This window comes from Clinocottus analis, unplaced genomic scaffold, assembly GCF_023055335.1.
Source record: "Clinocottus analis isolate CAN_PGR_092001 unplaced genomic scaffold, fCliAna1.0.p SCAF_16, whole genome shotgun sequence".
In the NCBI taxonomy this organism is placed as follows: Eukaryota; Metazoa; Chordata; class Actinopteri; order Perciformes; family Cottidae; genus Clinocottus; species Clinocottus analis.
The window spans coordinates 14,269,915-14,289,070 of record NW_027175887.1 but is presented as its reverse complement, the minus strand read 5'-3'; the positions used below and the strand labels follow the sequence as shown (position 1 = coordinate 14,289,070).

Genomic DNA, 19,156 nt, shown 5'->3' with positions numbered 1-19,156 from the left:
ATATGTTTATTTTGTTCATAATAAAGTAACAAGACAGAAACATTGTCTCATTGATAAATGTACCCAAATGGCCCAAAAATGAGATTCACATGTGTGGCATCATGCCATCATTTCACCATCATTGTTGCTGAGCTGCAGCCAAATCTTCATTAATAATTCCCACGTAAACCCCTCGGGCACTCCTCAGGCATTTTCAAAGCAATTATGTGTGACTGCAAATGTATATTGTAAAAAAAAACTTACCTGTAAGACAATGTTTCTCGGTTAGTTGGTTAAAGCATTAATACATTCATTTCTAGCATTCAATCTGTTTAAATAAACACTTCACATTCAAATCACTTTGCTTTATACTTTAAAAGAGAGGAAATGGAGTCCTTCTGCTGTGTCCAGTAATACAGGCTGCTGATCCATTTAATGAAAAGACCATTACACATTCCATCATGGTTTCAGTGAAAGCTCAGATCCACCTGGGGATATTCTCCTGGAGAGAGATTGATGTTGGGAAGCAGAAGGTTTCTGAGGTGCCGACAAGGGGCACCAAGTACGCTGTTTTCCTTAGATGAGGTTTTAGGGCACAAAAGGCTCAGGTTCCTGGAAAAGTCTCCTTTGATGAAACTTACCACGGAACTTTCTGCTTTTTAAATAAAGGAAGTATAATATAATCCCATTTTTATGCTGACAGGGTAGATCGTTTGTTTGTGTTAGTAGAACAAGGGGTCATAGAAGTGCCTGCCTTATATACTGAATATATTATCGACAGGCATGGAAATAACAGATCAATACATTTTAGCAAAACCACACCACAATTATTACATTGCAAGTCTTGTTGTCAAGATTTTTTTCAACACTATTAAACTGTCTTTAAGTGCGGTTTCAAATTTTGTAACACCTCCTCCACAGCTCTTCCACATCCCCTCTGCAGCTAAACAACATCAGCACCCCTCTTTGCATAAGTTAGAAATTTCGAGAAACATCCCTTTCCTCTTTCTTTTTCCATCAAGACTGTTCAAATGTGAGGCTGAGCCAAAAATATGCCTATGGCAAACAGCAGACAGGTCTCACAACTGGTCTTGTTTGTAGTTCTCAGTATGAAAGGTGAGCTGTCTTAGCTCAAGTATCCTGTCTGTCTTGCACCCGAGGGTCTCGTGCCTGCGAGCATGACTGAAAGGCACACTAAAAATCAAAATGATCCAGACATGCTTCTAAACTAGGCAAAAGACTGTATTTCCACCGCAGGAGTTCAACCCTTTTACACAGCTATGTAAGGACCCTTCAGTGGCCTGATTAATACACCATGAAGTTGTTGTAATTGATGGTGACCTGTCCCCTGGGATATGAGAGGGTTAAAGCTGGGGCAAAGGCAGCAATTATAGGAAGCAACGCAGGACCTGTAGGAGCACTCCAGGACCCCTGAAGTCCCATTAATCAGATACAGATAAATGGGTTGAGTGCAAGGATAATGTTAAACAAAAGGACATTGTCGGATGGTTCACAAACGGCTTCCTCTTTCTTCCTTCCTCAGAGTTTTTTAAGTTATGACCACAGAGAGGTTTCTGCCCGTACATGGGTGAGTTGGTTTACCACGTCAAAGAAAGATTCAAAAGAAGACCAATACAGTTTACAAGCATGTTACTTTTTTAAAGGAGGTTTAAAGCATTTAGGCTATTGTGTCAGATTGTATGGCACTTTAGTATGTTAACAGAAAAAATGTAATAATCCACAATGAAATGTCGGGGACTGAAGGTTTTGTTTGTAGCTGTACTGATCACGCAATCATGAGTCACAGAGTTACACTTTAGTGCATGTTTTAATTTAATGATTCATTTAATGATGTGCAAGGGGCAATATGCTTTACTGCTGCTAAATACCACAGCAAAAGGAGGCTATGGTCATGTTGGGTAGATTAATACTCCCTTGTTTTTGTGATAAGACCAGTGAGATCCTGCAGACAGCCCTCCCTTCCTCCCTTCCTCCCTTCCTCCCTCTCTGACTCAACGGTTGTTCCCTCTGAGAGCCACAGGTGTGAGCTGAGACAAGGAAGCTGTTATCAGAGTAGACTGAGAAAGGTCATGGAAATTTTAGTGCAGGCTCAATCCATAAACCAAACAGATGGAAGGCTGAGTTTTTTGTCTTTTAATGATCAACTAAAACAGCCCTCAAACTGTCATTAACTCTCTTTTATGCTTTGAAACTGCTGTGTGGTTTTAAAAAAACTGACTGGGTTTATCCCTTTTACTTGGCAGGTATAAAAAACATACAGTAGACACATTCATGTATGGTATTCCCAGTGATACCAGACATTTCTCCATGAGCATGTTTCTGTTGTGCAGGTGTCTGAACTGGGTCTCACATGGAATAATCCTCCTTTTCCCTCCCAGTGAGAACCCAGCCACCTGTGCAGCACACACCACACCTCTGCAGCAAACAAGAAAAGAGACTCATGAATCATTCATTGTCATCAATAAATAATTAATCCCATCAAACACTGAGGATGCAGATGACTATCAGGCTCTGCCACTCATCGGCTCGGTGAGAATAAACCTCTTTTGTGTAAGAGAATGTTACCTGTCACATAAATGATTGCAGTTAAAAGGTACTACTGGAGAGGTTTCTTGGATGCCATTCTAGTGGCTGATATGCAGTATTTTTGTGCCATTTTGGTGCCAATTATTGCATTTTGACTCATTCCCTGATGTCATTGGCATTCAGAAATGAGATACATGAAGATGGCAAGACAAAATAGAGATATTATTAGTTTATTAGTTTGTTTGATGTAATATTTTCATATGACCAAATTTAAAGCAAATATAGCAATCCCAATCTACCACTGGATTGCAACTATACAGTATATGAAGATATATACAGATTCATGAAACATGTCACTGTGTAAATTTGAATTTACATAAACTGTATCAGTATAGTTAAAAAGTCAATTATCTTTATCACAGGATATTACACCCATGCTCATCGTCCCTTATTCTTCTTCACAGGATTCTCTGACTCGCGGTGTAGTAAGATATTTTCAGTCTGTCGGCATTCTGCATGTCCATCTGCACACACAGATGAGTCTCTGGCGTCGCTGCTCAGTGTCACTATCGGTGACTGCTGGAGTTGAAAGTGATCCAGAATGCAACGCCACAGCCAAGCTATGGCTTCTAAGATTATTGGCCGCAGTAGCAGTGAAAGCTGCCCGGCAAAGACCACAGCATCACTGCTGACAGGCAGTGGAAACACAGTCAAAGCAAACAATGGCCTTCACTGGTCCACAGCCACGACAAAGTCAACAACTCATGCCAGAACTCTTCTACTGAACATGCTCAGCAGATTTCTGTGCAAATCATATCCCGGCCAAATAAATCAATCCATCTTCTTACTGTATGCCTCTGATAAATATTATTTCAGTATAAACTTACCCTCAGTCCAATGTTGTGTGCCTTTCACCTTTTTTCTGCGATGCCACAGACACACACATGCTGCGCTTTCTACGCGCACACGCATACACAATCACCAGCATGCTTCACTTTCTGGCACCTTTCCAAAGATCTGACTAACTCAAGGAGAGAGGTGTCTGTGGGGGTAGATATTGTTTTGTAATATTGCTATCTGTCTTTTCTTCTTTCAAGTAAATGAATAAAAGATTGAAGAAAAATCCTTATGATACTAAATGTAATACGTTATTAGCACAACAGTACACAACATTGTTTTTATATTTTAACAATTAATTTTATAACAATTTGGCTCATTGGCACTAATGCACATAACATACCTTTCGATAGTTTGTGTCCTCTTTTGCAATCATAGTATTTGAAAAATCAAGTCAACAGACTTTTTCCAGATACAATTATTGTAGACAAAGTGAACAAGTAGTTCCAGTCACCAAGGCACCAACCCAGGTGCAGGAAGACAGGTGAAGACTCCCAGTTAAAGCACAAAGGTTTCCAGACTGACGGCAGGGGTGCGTCAGAGCTCATGCTGCAGCTGTAGAAAGCTCAGGAGGACCTGCAGAAGAACACTGCTATGCTGAGTGCAGCAGGCAGAAAAACAAGGCTGATGAACATCAGAACTAAGAAAATTCCCTGGCTATAAAGAAGGGCATTGTGAATATACTCCATGTGTAAAGGTGCAGCAGAAACTGAGATCAAGTTTGTTGCCGGCAATGTGGGGAGCACAGCCATCTCAGCAGAGCAGGTCTGTACAAGCGGAAGAGATTGAGAAGGTTATCTCTAGTCTAAAAGTCAAACATGCAACTAAAAATGGCCTGAAAGGAGAAAATGCCTCTTCAGAGTAGCAGTGGTGCAAAACATATAGGAATAACTGCAAAATACTGAACTTAAATAAGCTGTGCAGAACCAGTGTGGGCTGCAGCTGCAAAAAGCCCAACAAGAAGAATATTTTTGCACAATGGGAATTTAATTATATGATAATAGCTATAATCAGTTCAGTAACTTGGGGCTAAACATTCAAATGGTCATAAAGCCAAATTTGGAAGTATGTGAAAATTCTTGGAAAAAAATCCGCCTCTTTTTGAAAAATCAGTAACCAAGATTTCCCATCTGTTAGCAATGCATCTTAAAAAATGATGTATTTATTCAACAATTTAAATTACACAAAATTAATTAACTTGTAATCTATTCTGTACATAACATTACTAATTGGCTCACCCCTGGCTTTCCCCAACTATCTATCTGCCGATCCATCCACTCATATCAGTCAATGCATGCACTTATGAGCTGTCAGGTCAGCGCAGTGCTTCACAACAGCACAGCACACTTGTTCTTTCCTGATAAAGATGTGGTCTACGGCATGGCACCATGTCACACACTGTTAGTCTTCCAAAAAGCCACATGGACCTACAGTGCCTGGGGCCAATCTGGCGCCAACCACTTCCTGGGCACATGCAGGCATGAGCATACCAGCTCTATTTATAACCTCTTATATTAGAGTGAAGTATTTTCAAATGAGGCTGAGCAGATAAGACAGCAGCAGGAAAAGGCCAGGGCTAAGGGGGGTTGTTTACCTATCAGAACATTTGGCTGTCATTTGAAGCGCAAATAAAACTGTGGGCAGCATAGTGACGTTTGAGGATCATGTGAAAAAGACACAAAATAGGCTTTCCTCCTCACAGCCTGGTTAGACGCACTTAACAGGAAAACTAAATCGCTCGTGATTTCCCAGAATAGTGCGCGGCCCCTTTAAGAGATACAAAACAATCATTACTTCCTGTATGTTAGCACGAGCGCTCTGGCTTTATCCTACAATATAACACAACATAAATGATATAGTAAATGGGTCAAAGCATATATGAGAGTGCTGCTGACATTGTGAAACAGTGACGGTGTCTTACAATGCTTTCTTAAATTTCAAAAGTGCTTCGCGGTAACGTTATGATGGCAGGGAGAAAAAGAAAGACATCTCAACAAGCATTAAATCCGACGGATTTAAAGGTGTCAGATGCCAAACTGAATAAGAAGTGTGACAATCCTGAAAGTCCAGAGACAGAGAGAAGCCATTATTTCATCAAGGATGACCTGCAGCACAGACTTGGAGAGGATTTTTTCAACCAACCTTGTATCAGTTTGGCTCAAGCATTCCTCGGGAAGGTAATGCTGCCATCTCACCTTCACGTTACATTTATGTTGCAGTGATGAATTCTGAAAGCCATTTCATGCTCTGTGCGCACATTTCGTCCAGTCAGTCAACAATGAAAGTCTTGCCACCTCTGGTTGCTTTTTATTTCACTCAGGAGCTGTTCAGTCCATTGTAACACAGTAACATATCTCAGTTGATCAGCTCCAACTTTACAAACTAACAAAATGCAACCGGACGGTTCACCGGTAATGCAGGACTGCAACTAAATAACATTTTCATCCTTAATTGATTTGTTTGGTCTATATAGTGTTTGCAAATAGGCCTTGTGAAATATGCTCATTACAAGCGCAGGTCACACATCTTCAAATGTCTGGTTTTGTAGGATCAGCAGTCCACATTCAAATATGTGCAATTTACCTTCACAAAAAGCTTATACACACCCACATTTTTTTTAAAGCTTGAACCAGGGATTTATTTTCAATATATTGAGCCAATAATCGTTTATTGATTGACTAATCAATTAATAATAATCATAATAAACACGTCTTGTTCATTGTCCATGCAGGTGTTGGTCCGCAGGTGTGCAGATGGGACTGAGCTGCGAGGGAGAATAGTGGAAACTGAAGCCTACCTTGGAGGGGAGGACAAAGCTTCACACTCGGCCGGAGGCAAACGCACGGAGAGGAACACAGCCATGTTCATGGAGCCTGGCACAATCTATGTGTATCTGATCTATGGCATCTACCTCTGTATGAACGTGTCAAGTGAAGGTAAAAGCATTGCCCACTAAAGGTGATAGCCGTTATGTCTACTCATGCATGCAAACAAATGTATTTTAGGTTCAATCTGCCCCCTTTTAAGTGTTCATTATGTATATGACGCTAAATCAATACAGTTGCGTTTTTAAAAAAAATCATCAGTGGATAAAGGGCAAAAGGAAGGAGACAGAGTGAAGCCTTGCTGACTGATGCATATTGTGTACTGTGCCCCCAGGGGAGGGTGCTGCCGTGCTGCTGCGCTCCCTGGAGCCCCTGCAGGGTCAACCCGTCATGAGGCAGCTGAGGGCAGCCAAACGCAGAGAGGGAGCCCGACAACTGAAGGACAAAGAGCTTTCCAACGGGCCTTCCAAGCTGTGCCAGGCTCTAAATATACTCCGCTGTTTTGATCGGCGAGACCTCGCCTCAGACCCAGACGTGTGGCTGGAGAGGGAGCCCAACACAAATCCAGCAGAACCCCACGATATAGTATCAGCACCACGCATAGGAATCGAATCTCATGGGGAATGGGCCAAGAAGCCATGGCGGTTTTATATTCGTGGGCACCCCTGTGTTAGCGTCGTGGATAAAGAGGCAGAAAGACAGTCTGGGAATGTAATGAACAATTCAGGTCCCTCAGATGTGGAGTCTGACACAGGACAGCACAAAGTCAAGAGGGTGTAACGGGAATATTCCTGGAAATACTCTGCCATCTGTTCCCTCTGTGGACCTCTCCATTTAGGCAGTATAAAAACTTAAGAAAGTCAAGATGGTAGAATAACCTTCTTGACTGGTTGAACGTCTAGATTCCAATCTGCATAAATTATTTAATGTGTTTCTTATTAATTTTGTAAATCGCAAACTCAGAGTTTAAGTCAGCTATAATAAGACTCAGTTCATCAGACTATAAAAAAAGGAATTCTGAAATGTACCTTTTCTCACTCATGAGTCTGTTTTTTTAGGTCATCTGTGTTTTTTAATAAGCGTTGACACTTGGGCAATTGTCTTCTTGGTGACTCAGTGATTTTACAGATGTTTGGAAAAGCTCTGCTCTCAAAGCAAAATAGTGTCTGATGTTTAGAGTCTTCCCTTTCTTGCTGTCTTCTTTCCCCACCTCTGGGATTCCTGAGGAGGTAGCTAAAGGTCTGGAATGATCATTACAAAGTGTGCCCGTCTGTTGCAAGTGCAGTGGATCTAACACATCTGGGATAGGGGGGGGGTGAAGTTAAACTACTGCTATACCAATAGTTTAAATAATCAGAGTAAACACCTGAGGCATTTCTGGTATGTACAAAATAATTTAATATTGTAAACAAACATTTGGCTCATAAGGGAAAAAACACTTGTAAATCTGCAATTATTTTTGCAATCAATGTGTCGGTTCATATTAAAACAACACTGTTGAGCAATAGCACTTTGCCGTGGGCACAGCAGGCTATTAACTGCTCTCAAACTGACATCTTTTCCAGTTAGTAAAAGCTGATATACCGTCTCTGTGTCACTACTCCATGGGTGATTGAAAGATTGAAATAATGGGATCCTCATGGTTGGTCACCACAAGGACACTGCGGAACTTGTCAAACATCGTCTTGAGCTGCGAACGTCTCATGTTCTCATTGTACATAATCTCTTCCAGGTGGTGATGTCCCCGGAAATAGTGCAGCAGCCTGGAAGCAATCAACATAACAGGGAGAAAAATGGGTTGAGAGCGAGACATTTATTGAATCATTAGCTGTGTAAATCGACCACGAGACAGAACGTTCGCCCTCACATTTTTTCTTACTGTGCACGAGGCATCACAAAACTCTAAATATTGAATTGTAAAACTTCGTTTCCTATTTTAAAAATGTGCAATAATCTTGACTCAAGACAATTTTTTTTCTTAATTCAATTTCTTAATATTCTGTGAAAAGAAAAAACAACTTTCTTTTTTCAAACCAATGCACAAATATCTTATTTATACAAAGCATTAGCAGTGAGATGATGAATCACTTGATCCTCACTAAGACGTGTCCCATCTGTTAAGGCGCCTTTAGACTGTACAACAACAGTGACCGTGTGAGTTTATTGCGAGTCACACTGCGAGAGATGAGTCGTATAAAATCTTGGTAGAAATCAGTCTTGGTCCAAAAGCCAAAAATCCCAGTGTAGCAGGGCCTTTAACCTGACTAAAAATGGAGCGCAATGGTGAGCTGATAAACATTTAACATAATACTAAGAAAAAGCATTAGACTTGTGGCTTAATTACCTGGCAAACATTCGCAGGTCCTCAGGATTTTGTGCAGCAGGGATGTTAAGAATAACCTGCCTCTCGTGCTCTGACAGGCTGGCCAGCAGCGTCTCTGTCATCCTCTTGTTTAGGGGAGAGTCCCCACCAGGCAGAAGCTCTGCACTGGAGTTGTCCATACTGGGACTGGTGAGGGTCATGTCATCACTGCTGGCTATGAACAGGAAACAGACAGATGATCATTGATTATGTATTGCTATGTTATGCCCCTAAAAGATGGGCACAGGTGAGAACTGAGTGAGGACATACTTGGGGAGCCGAAGCTGAGAGCGCTAGGGGTGCTAAGACTGCGTCCTCCTACTCGGGCGGCCAGCGGAGGGTCTTCATCCCTCAACCCGGGGTCGTCCTCGCTGGGCGGTACCAGCAGGCAGACATAAGTGTGCAGCTGGATCAGCAACCGGCGCTGGAGCATCCACACCACCATCTGGATCAGCTGGGCCTGGTCAGGAGCAGAGCAGAAAACTGCATCACAGCTGAATAACGTGATTACACTGATAATCATGACAATACATCATCACCCTAACCAGGTCAAATGTTTTAAATCTGCCACAGGTACCACACAAGCTCAAAATAGAGCCAAAAGAAAGAGCCCCCTGATCTTGTTCTCATGAAAAATGAAAGCTGCAGTTGTGGAGCTGATGTCCCTTTGCCATTTATAATTCATCGCCGACGCTCAAGCAGCTATGCCAAGACAGGATGGGTCAGAAGAGAACACCAGATGCTTCTGCTTTTACAATCCAGTATTAAATTTACAGAGATAGCCTGAATGTGCTCGGGATTTACCAGGAAAATATAATTTCCCTTTTGTTGGACTTGTACAAAAAAAAGTCTGTTTTTGTTCAAAATTCCACAGTCAAATATTGTCGATCTCAATCATAAATATTCAAACTAGAAACATTCTTTTCATAATAACATTTATTTCCAAGTAAATTCCTCTTGTCCAGTTTTAGAGAAAGACTTATTTTTTTCTCGGAAAAACAATGAACAGTTGTTTTTTGGACTTGATACAAATTACTTGCTGGCTTACATGTGTAGTGTGTTTGATCCAGTGTGCAGCGGTGAGGTTATTTGCTGTGTATATATGTACTTGTCCAACAGTCCTACCTCCTGTGCAGGAGCTTCAAGAGGGTTTCTGAACTCGGCGAGTGAGACAGGCAGTGAGAGCTTGGCTAGCATGGAGGGCAGATCGTGACCAGGAAACTGAAGGGCAAACTGTTCTGCCAATGGTGAGTATCTATCCAGGGAGAGATGGAAGTTACTGTTTGACAGCTTTTTCATTAACTAATTACAATATTGTAAAGGGAAGGCTATTGAAGAAGTGCTGCCATTTGGAAGTGCTGCCAATCCAGTTATTTCATAACAAAATCTCAGGGGATTTAACAAGGCTGAACTTAATAACAATAAAGATATATTTCATAGCAATATTATGGTCCATCAGCTTTACAGTAATCAGTACATCCTATTGTGAATACTCACAGGCAGATGTTGGCATGAGGAGAAAGCATGTAGACATTGTTTTCACACAGTGGAAAGATGATGATCGCTTTGCCCCAATAAACCAAGTGAGCAGCAATTTGAAAGATCTGAGGGAAAATAATTTACAAATGATTCAAATGATGTGAAATAAAACTATCCAACAACAAAATTCTTTGCATTGAAAACCAACTGTAGAAGGAAGAGCTTCTTGAACTTGTGCCCTAACATTTTTTTTTTGAAAGTACATATATTGTCCACTAGATGGCAGTGAGACACCTTCGACACCTCTACGGGTAAATAGCTCTCTCCAAGTGTTACATACAGCTATTATGATCTATGTTTTGTGTTATACTGCATGAATAACTTTAAAACTCATTACCTTATTGTATGTAAATGGAAAATGTTGCAAAACACCGTACAATCACAACCTCTTTATTTGAAATTTAGCTTAATGATTGTGTGCAGTTACAGTATAAAGACATGTTTTTAATTACAAAAACATGCTTTAAATTTAAAGATAATTGCCTTTTGAGATCAGAGAACATTTGTGGTTGTAAAGTGTAGTGGTGATGCAGGCTACTTGTCCACCTGTAGTAAGGCCAGGTCTGCGTCCTGTGCGAGCTGCTGCAGGTTTTTCACTGCCGAGCAGGTTTTGATGAGGCGCACCATTGCAGGCGAGCAGTCCAGAGGAAGCTGGCTCAGCAGTGCCTTCTCACTTTCCAGCAGCAGCAGGGCATGATAGGGTCTGAAGGATCAAACGACAGATAGTGCAGCCTCTGAATCAACAAACCTCCCCTTTAGAGATTGAGACTGCTTTCTCAATAGAAGCCAAAGGAATCAGCTTTAGTGCCAATCTGTACAACAGAACAGTTTGTACATGCACAGAAAAACAGAGTATCTGAGAGCACAAACTGACCACTCTGATTCTTTTAAAACAGAATCATCAGTGCAGTTACAATGTCATGTCTTGAAAGCACTTATCACTCATTTTAGTTCTGCAGCTTCAAAAGACAGAACTAAAGGGAAAGGTACAAGTTGGTCACAACGCTGATGTCCGCTGCATGAACAATAGGTGGCGGTATGGTCCATCAAACATTTTTTATTGTTTCTTGAATACCAAGTGAGTATTGAAGGTCCTAATATTACAAAGATTAAAAAGTATTATAACAACCTTGTGCTTCTTGGTAGTCCTGTGTAGGCCTATACATACAGCTGACTAAATATGTGAAAGCGGCACATTTTTTCTTTATTCTTCAAGAGATGTTGCATTTTTTGACAAAAATAAAGTTAACTATATTAGCAATTACTTTATGCTATAACTGTTTAATAGAGTAAATTAAAAAAGGTGGCAATTTCTATGTAATGTCTAAATGACATTTTCGATGCACAAGAAAGGACTCAATCTGCAATATAACTTCCTCCTTAAAGCTTTAAGAAGGAAGACATTGGGTGGAGCATCTATGTTTTTCATGATATGCCATTTTAGGTTTCACATTCCACAACTGCTGATAAGGTGCTGTTAAAAGGGATATTTTCAACCCACATAGAACACTGTAAAAATGTTTTATTCTGTACACAAACAGTAAGAACAAACCTTATAGCCTTGAGGCTGCGCTCTAATGCCTCAGGGGGGATATAGGTGCCACCAATCCTGTGGATCTTGTGTGGTAAACAGAAGCTCACTTCGAGCCAGTTGTTAATATGTAGTCGCACCACGCCAGTTGTACAAAGGCTGCAAAAACATGAATGATAAAGTCAGCTGTGTAAACAATGCCCATCCTGCATGGTAAGAAAGATGGAGAAATAACCAAACAAAAACGGCAATGTATCATATTTAATCACACACCTGTCATAAGCCTCCTTCAGGTCCCTGGCTAGTTTACATTTGGGAAGAATTTGTCTAAATGGGGACTGGGGGCTTCCGTCCGCTAAATCAGAAAAAACACAGAACACTGTCAAATCTTAACTCTTATACATTATCACAACATTGTATCCTATGATAAATAGGTCTTTTCATACAATTAGTTATATGAATTTGTAGAGCTTGGTTGAGAGCAGAATATTTCTGTCACGAGTCAGGTGCTATAATTGTGTATCTCACTCTCAGTCATGGTGGTAATCTCATCCTGGACGGCCAGCATCAGTTTGGCCTCTCTGGTCAGGTACTGGCAGCGCCGTTCCTCGTGCTGCAGGGCTATGGCGATGCGGCGCGACAAGTTGTGCATGCAGCTGATGACAGATGGGTCAGCGTTCGCCTGTCGAGGCCAAAGATGAGAGATAGACACTTTATAAACACGGTAATTTTAACACGGAACATGTTTGTGAACGTGTACAATTCTGGGATTTACTATTTTACTACATTTACAACATCACGGCTTTAATTTGGAGTTAACATTGGAGTTAACGTGTCATTAGCCGCCTTTTAACCGTCTAGTGTGTATTAGCCTTTCATATTTAAATGACCTTTCAGCTGCCATGGAAAAGATTTTTAAAAAAGTTTCTCATCTCTGTGGTATTTCTGAGGTTCAGTTGTGGTGTTTTTGTGCAAACTGAGTAGTATTTCTAATAATCTGTTCTCTCTGGTATGTAAATGGAGATGGACAAATTGTATCAAATAAACAGCAACTCTTAGCATTGCTAAGTAGATCAGCTACCATAATAATCTTGCAGAGTAGATTTAATAACAAAAAACTAAGCTAATCTGTACAAATTAACATGTAGAATAATATAATATAAATAGTAATGTATTAATATACATATATATTGGGAAATGCCCAGTGTACAAATACAACAGTTGCTGGGCAGATAAAGTCTACAAAACATGACTGAGCACTTCGCGCCTCTCCCCAGCTGTACTGGGTCTGACTGTGTGCAGTGACTCAGCATGGGCAGGACCAGGCTGAACCTTGTTGGGCAGCATGATTAAGCACAGTGCATTGGCCCCTACTCCCTTTGACCTCCCATGCTCCTACAGATAGTGAGAGTTTACTCTAATATTATCACTCACACACACCCGTTCCCTGAAAACACAGATTAACAGAATGCAGAATGTCATTGTCCCACCCACACTCTGTTAACTAAATTGATGAGTCATGTTAACAATGTATACACACAGCAAAGCAAAATGTCATACCCTTAGTGCAAGCACCACATTAAACAAGATCATCGTAGGCATTTCTCTCTTGGGTGAAGGGTCCGTTTTAGAAACCTGCCCAGATAGAAAGACTTTATTTTATAACATGCATAAAATATGTGTTCACAAAAAACATATTAAATGTACAGCATGTTGATTTATATATGATACATCAATAACTAATTCAAAAAGCAGTTGAATTCACACATATGACACAATAGAAATTTTACCAGCACAATGTTCAACGTAAAAAGTAAATAACATTATTAAACCTAAAATGTTCAGTTTTTGTTGAGACTGTGTTAGAGACGTATTAATTGGGCTCTTTGGTATTTTGAAAGTCATGAACAAGGTGTTGTTGTATTTAATTACAGTAAAATATAGGTTTTCCTGTTATTTGCACATAAAAACCTAATAATAGAATATGTTTTTGGATTGCATTGCTTTTTACATGTTCTTATTATATGGCTTTTGGCTTATATCTTGGGCTGGGCAGCCCAATCTTGACAATATGGGCAGTGAATCATCAGACAAACAAACTGCCAGTAGAGGGCACTGCTGAGGTTCAGACTAATTCACTGAATGTAAAGCTTATATACATTTAGAGGGTCATGGTGAAATAAGCAATGGTCTTACAGACTCATCAAAGACAATTTAAAATTACAAAAAAGGTATTCATAAAATTCAAGATGGCACTTTTAAATTGACATCATCACAGGTGTTGAATATAGTTCATAAGAGCTAAAATAAAAAATAGTACCAATCTAAAACTCTTAAAAGTTGTGATTATAGACATGTCACATGTTTTGCTGTGCTCCCAAACTGTGCATTCACAATCAATCTCTCGTCGATATGACATGATTTCTTTAACAATAACTCGCCAGAGGAATATCGCAAATCATTTTTTCTTCTTCTAAGTATTACACTTGAAATTCCTGACTTGACATGTTATTAGTGGGGCCCATTTTGTTACTTACCTGAATGATGGGAGGATGCTGAAGGAGAGTAGGATGACCCACAAATCGAACATTGTCTATCTTCAGTTCAAACTTTTTTCCGCATATATCGGATTTGGTGGCCAGAATGGTGGCGAGGATGATGTCAGAGAACCTTTAAGAAGGAAAAACATCCTTAATAAGAAAAATGAGCAAAGTGTGGTGGGAGGTTACAGCACAGCAAGAGCTGGGACGAGTAAGAAAAGTTTAAATTAGCTGTTTTTATAATACATTTTTCACATTGCTTTCTATAAGAAGGGTTGCGTTAATCATATGCATCTGCCTGTAATGAAATTCAACAATGACAGCATAAATAAAAAAAAGCTTGTGTGGCTACTGGAGAGGAGAAAAGAGGAAGAGGTCTCCTTGCAGAAACAGTGAAGTCGCTGTATGAATGAAGAATGTGAAAGACACATGCTGGATTGACTTAAGTAACTCATGCTGCAATTAAAGGGATACAAATCAAGACGTTAACTTTCAGAAACCAATTAAACACACTATAGACTTACCTTACAGCACAATTTAGGAATGATGTGTTGTATTTGCTTTATTGTAGTTTGCATTTTATTTATATTTTGTTTTGTGATGCTGAGTCTACATGCTTTAGGTAATATAATCAATGTGAATTAATTATTAATTACAGTTTTAAACGGTTTGATTTTTTTTTTGTTCTCAAAAAGGCATACAGTACAGACGAAAGAAAAACTGCACTCCTGAATTGACCAAAGCACAGATTTACTGGATTTGCTAATGATAAAGGATTTGACTGATATTAGGGTTGGGGATCCATAAAGGACACAAAATAGGAAAGAAGGGGATTAAAAAAAAGACAGGGGTGATCTAAGCGAAGGAAAGGTGGTTTAGAATGATTTGGTCTTACCCTGCTACCAACTGTTCGTCAGTTAGTGGAGATTGTTCTCTGAAATGGGAATTGGGCCATAAAAAAGAAGAAAAAAGCAAACAAAAGGGAAAATGCAACACACAGTTGGGCTGAATGCATAAAATGGACATCAACACAACCCCAAACAAACATGTGATACTGTGATGTGAAAATGCTGGTCTGCAGGTTGATTCAAACTAATTACCTGTTTATCCTGTCCGAGCTTTAATGGTATAAATGTTGAAAAAGCTTATGTAGATATGTGAGCTTAAAAGCAAACATTATAAAAGCAACTCAAAATGTTAACAATACTAAAAAAAAGATACTGTGAAACTAGTTTGTGCAGTCAGAGCCCAGGACTTAAATGCTGCAAACCACTTCATACTATTTTGTATTAAGTCCATGGCCACAAACTGTTACTGCTGCGAGGTTATTAACAGGACAAAAATGGCTTGCCATAGAACACCTCTGTTAATATATAGTATACTTCACCCTGGCTCCAAGTTTCAGCTGAAATTTATTTTAAAATTGTATGATTTATATATTATCTGTTGTGCCCTGCTCAGTTCTATATTTCAGTGTATCCTCTTGAAAAGGTCATTTAAGGTCATTCATTTTTTGAAAGCTGTAAAACTGTCGTGAAGCCTGTCTGTAGTGGAGACAGAAGCAAAAAATAATAAGTGAGCAAAAAAAAAGTGCCAGTTTTGTCCTATTATGCAAATTGAGCTGAATTAATAAAAACATATTTTAAATTATTTGCTTCTTAAAGCCCTGTGACCAAAGTAATTTCAGCCAGCCAACGCTTGACCAGCATTACCATGCATGAAGTGGAAGCATGATGAAAACTAAATACTGGGACTTAAAAGGTCTTTGTCTGATATGTTTGGATTATTTTCTAGAAACAGATGTCAACATCTTCAAGTGTCCAAACAGGAGGGAGTTTAAATCCTGTACATATTTCATAAAAATCCTGCCTCAGTCAGTAAAGAAATATCACTATATGTTTGACTAAATACTTTGGTATTGATTTTTTGTTAATATTCCAGGATTGATCATTATATTTAAACAATGAGATTCTTGATAGATAAATATCCGTAATGTGGTTTTAATTACTAAGTGGTTGAAGTAAAATAATAGAACCGTCTGTGTTGTAATATTATATTGCAATGTAGCCTTTAAACCAGAAAACAACAACACTTAAGCTATATCACGATATTATCTAAGACAATATTTAGTCTCGGATTACAAAATTAATATATTTCGCAGCCATGTCGTTCCTCATGAATAGCCCAGAGAAAAAAAATCACTTCATCTGCATTTGTACTTACTTTTTCTGAAACTTACACAGCTAGTGTTCAGCAAATTGCTTGAAATTATTTTCCGATCATTTGTGGCTTTGTTATACATTTTTTTCCACTTGAATTGTCTCTACATTTTTTAGTAGTTATACTCATTTCCTTGTGGCTCACCACCAGCACAGTTTATACCATTTAAACAACACATACATCTTGGTTTAATGTATTTTAAAGACTTCACATAGTGTGTAGTGATAGTGGGCTGAACTGAACATTACTCAACTCATTTTCATATCTACTGCACCAGTGTACATCACTGTCCCTCTTTCATCTTTTACGCAGTAGATCAGTCAGCCTATTTTCTTTCATTTCATGGTTTTAGTAAAACCATGACATCATGCAGCACTGCCACAATCCTACTTTTGTAAATAGGACCAATTTCTGTTTGTAATCTACCAGTTTCTATGATTGAGCTTATTTTCTCATCATTAATGTTTATCTTAAAACAATCTGATGTGGTTTATCAATAAATTATATGAACTTGTTTAGTCAACTGAAGTAGATTTGAAGTAGAAGCTTGTTTATTTAATACCAGTTCAGATAAGCAAGCATATTCAAACAGCAGCTGACACTATGACATTTCAAGTGACATTAGTTTTAGATTTTGAAGTACAAACCTTACAGCATTTTTTTAAAATGATCAATTCCTCTTCAAAAATAGAATAAAGATTTGTTTTGTTATAAAATAAGATCCAACGCAAAAGGCAAGACCATTTGAGCGTAGTGGCTCATTATGATCGTAGAAGGGTCTTTGTCCACCGACAGTCAATTTCCCTATTATGAATGTATGTTATATATTAAATAAAATCCTAAAAAATACCTTGAATCACCATCCTGATCTTCAAGACCATCTCCGGTTGTGTTCTGCGCATATGGACTTCGTTGTTTTGCTTGTGGACAGAAATAATAGCTTTAGTTAGTTCACATAATAATGTATGCTCTTGCGTGGATCCACAAATAAATAACAAATAATGAAATAACAACCTTCATGTGAAATGTGTCAGGAAACTTTTTTTTGGTTATGTAAACTTTGTTTTAATTGTATGAAGTTCTTGCTCTTTGGCAAAGCAGTTTTCCAGTCTTTGACATACAATCTTTAGCTTTTTTTTTTTTTATTGAACAGGAGTCCATTTTTCTTATATGTCAGATTTATTTAAGGTAGTATGTTTGTAGTTTATATTTGGCTGATTACACATTCCTTCAAAAGGATGTGGACAAAATAACAAGCACACAAAAAAGGACCTAAAATATGAAGCAACGAGGCAAATCATTGTTAACAGTAAGCTAAAAACAACATAATGCAAAACAGGAGACCTATTTTCTCAAAAACAGGAACCATGGAACCAAGTGGGCCTAAATTTACAATCTAATTATTGCAAACATTGCAGAAATTACAGATATTGCTGGGCTCTTGAATTATATTGGGGAAATTTGGGGAGTGTTTGAAACTGTTGCACCGTCCCTGTGAATGAGCAATTATGATAAAAAGTGATATCTTAAATGCACAGAGTTTATTTCCTGAATAAACAGTCACTCAATTTAGCATTTAGGGGTTGAACTGTGATTATCTGGCTAGCCCTTTACTGAGCCAACGGTTGTAACGACTCCTACCTGTAAGAGATGACGGACATTCAGCCACTCTTTGGAAAGGGTATCGAAAAAGTAGTTTGTTTCCTCGGCTGCCAGAGCTAACCAAGATGACGCTAATAGGACTGGTTTTGTCGCCAGTTTTGTACACGCTGTTTTGTGACTGACTGTACATGGATCTTCGGTCATCCGGTTGCCCGGCTAATGGGTTAAACATCTTGTTAGCATTCTAGCTAACTTCACGTTAGCTGCGACGCATTAAAGTCGGTCGCCAGCTGCCCTTCGACCAAACCGTGACCGTTAGCTTGTAGCCGGCGTATTAATGTGTTTCCGTCATGAACGCCGACCATGAAGAAATTACAGTCTCACACGAAATAAGTTGGAGGCCTGACTGAGGTCCTACCGCACATCCACATCTCACTGCTGCGGTTGTTTTGTGTCACTTTTAAAAGTGTTCGGCTGAAACAGAGACGGCTTGAGGATCCCCCTCATTCAACAATGGCCAGTGGTTTCTTCCATTCATCTTGTGGTCTTAATACCGTTGTGTTTAATGATTGTCTGTCATATTGAACAATATTAAAATTGTAAAAAGAAGAAAAAAGAAGTATGTGTGTGTGTGTTTTTTTTTTAAATATTCATGTGGGTTTCCACCTGTGTAAAAAAAAAAAAGATATGAAAAAAGAAACTTCATTATTTAAGGTTTCTGAGCAATATTTTTCATGTTGTATCAAATCCGCTACATGGCGCTTTAGGCTGAGACTGTGCAGCTTCTATAAAGATAGAAATATATATCTGACTGTCCTGCGCTTATCCTGACATCTTCATCTGATTTTCTTCACGCAGCATTGCATCAACATCAACCAGATCAAGTTCTTGAATTTGTAATGAAAGTGTCACATGAACAAACAGGTCTGTGGTAGGGTCTTTCTGAGACAGGTTTATTTTGTTTCATTATACTTTGACATTGTCTGTACATGCCAGTCACATGCTCTTTATTTTTGTTTTTGTTTTTATGGCCATGTAGTCTTCTTAGAAGCCAATATCTCCATTGACAAGTTCTCCTACCTTTTTTTTTGTCTGGTGGGAGTGGTCAGCTTAT

The 19,156-nt window shown here is 39.1% G+C and overlaps 2 protein-coding genes across 2 annotated transcripts; one reads left to right on the top strand and one right to left on the bottom strand.

The window, feature by feature from the left end:
* The first annotated feature begins 5,258 nt into the window (after positions 1–5,258).
* Positions 5,259–8,189, top strand: mpg (N-methylpurine DNA glycosylase). Its single transcript, XM_068578000.1, has 3 exons — positions 5,259–5,600; positions 6,155–6,359; positions 6,583–8,189. Exons 1-3 carry the CDS (start codon positions 5,385–5,387, stop codon positions 7,026–7,028), a joined length of 867 nt encoding a protein of 288 aa, XP_068434101.1. The 5' UTR covers positions 5,259–5,384; the 3' UTR covers positions 7,029–8,189.
* Positions 7,629–18,487, bottom strand: nprl3 (NPR3-like, GATOR1 complex subunit). The gene is made up of 13 exons (XM_068577999.1): positions 18,082–18,487; positions 17,291–17,360; positions 14,218–14,350; positions 13,241–13,315; positions 12,209–12,362; positions 11,954–12,035; positions 11,702–11,839; positions 10,696–10,852; positions 10,108–10,214; positions 9,736–9,865; positions 8,881–9,070; positions 8,593–8,785; positions 7,629–8,011 (listed from the first exon to the last, which is right to left on the bottom strand). Exons 1-13 carry the CDS (start codon positions 18,272–18,274, stop codon positions 7,846–7,848), a joined length of 1,788 nt encoding a protein of 595 aa, XP_068434100.1. The 5' UTR covers positions 18,275–18,487; the 3' UTR covers positions 7,629–7,845.
* Between the last annotated feature and the right edge of the window lie 669 nt (positions 18,488–19,156).

Excerpts from the sequence above, each read along its gene's own strand:
- mpg (XM_068578000.1), top strand. The coding sequence starts at position 5,385 with ATGATGGCAGGGAGAAAAAGAAAGACATCTCAACAAGCATTAAATCCG. Across the intron at positions 5,601-6,154 it reads CTCAAGCATTCCTCGGGAAG|GTGTTGGTCCGCAGGTGTGC; the intron begins GTAATGCTGCCA and ends TTGTCCATGCAG. Across the intron at positions 6,360-6,582 it reads TATGAACGTGTCAAGTGAAG|GGGAGGGTGCTGCCGTGCTG; the intron begins GTAAAAGCATTG and ends CTGTGCCCCCAG.
- nprl3 (XM_068577999.1), bottom strand. The coding sequence starts at position 18,274 with ATGTTTAACCCATTAGCCGGGCAACCGGATGACCGAAGATCCATGTAC. Across the intron at positions 12,363-13,240 it reads ATGTGGTGCTTGCACTAAGG|GCGAACGCTGACCCATCTGT; the intron begins GTATGACATTTT and ends TGGCCTCGACAG. Across the intron at positions 10,215-10,695 it reads CAGACCTGGCCTTACTACAG|ATCTTTCAAATTGCTGCTCA; the intron begins GTGGACAAGTAG and ends ATTTTCCCTCAG.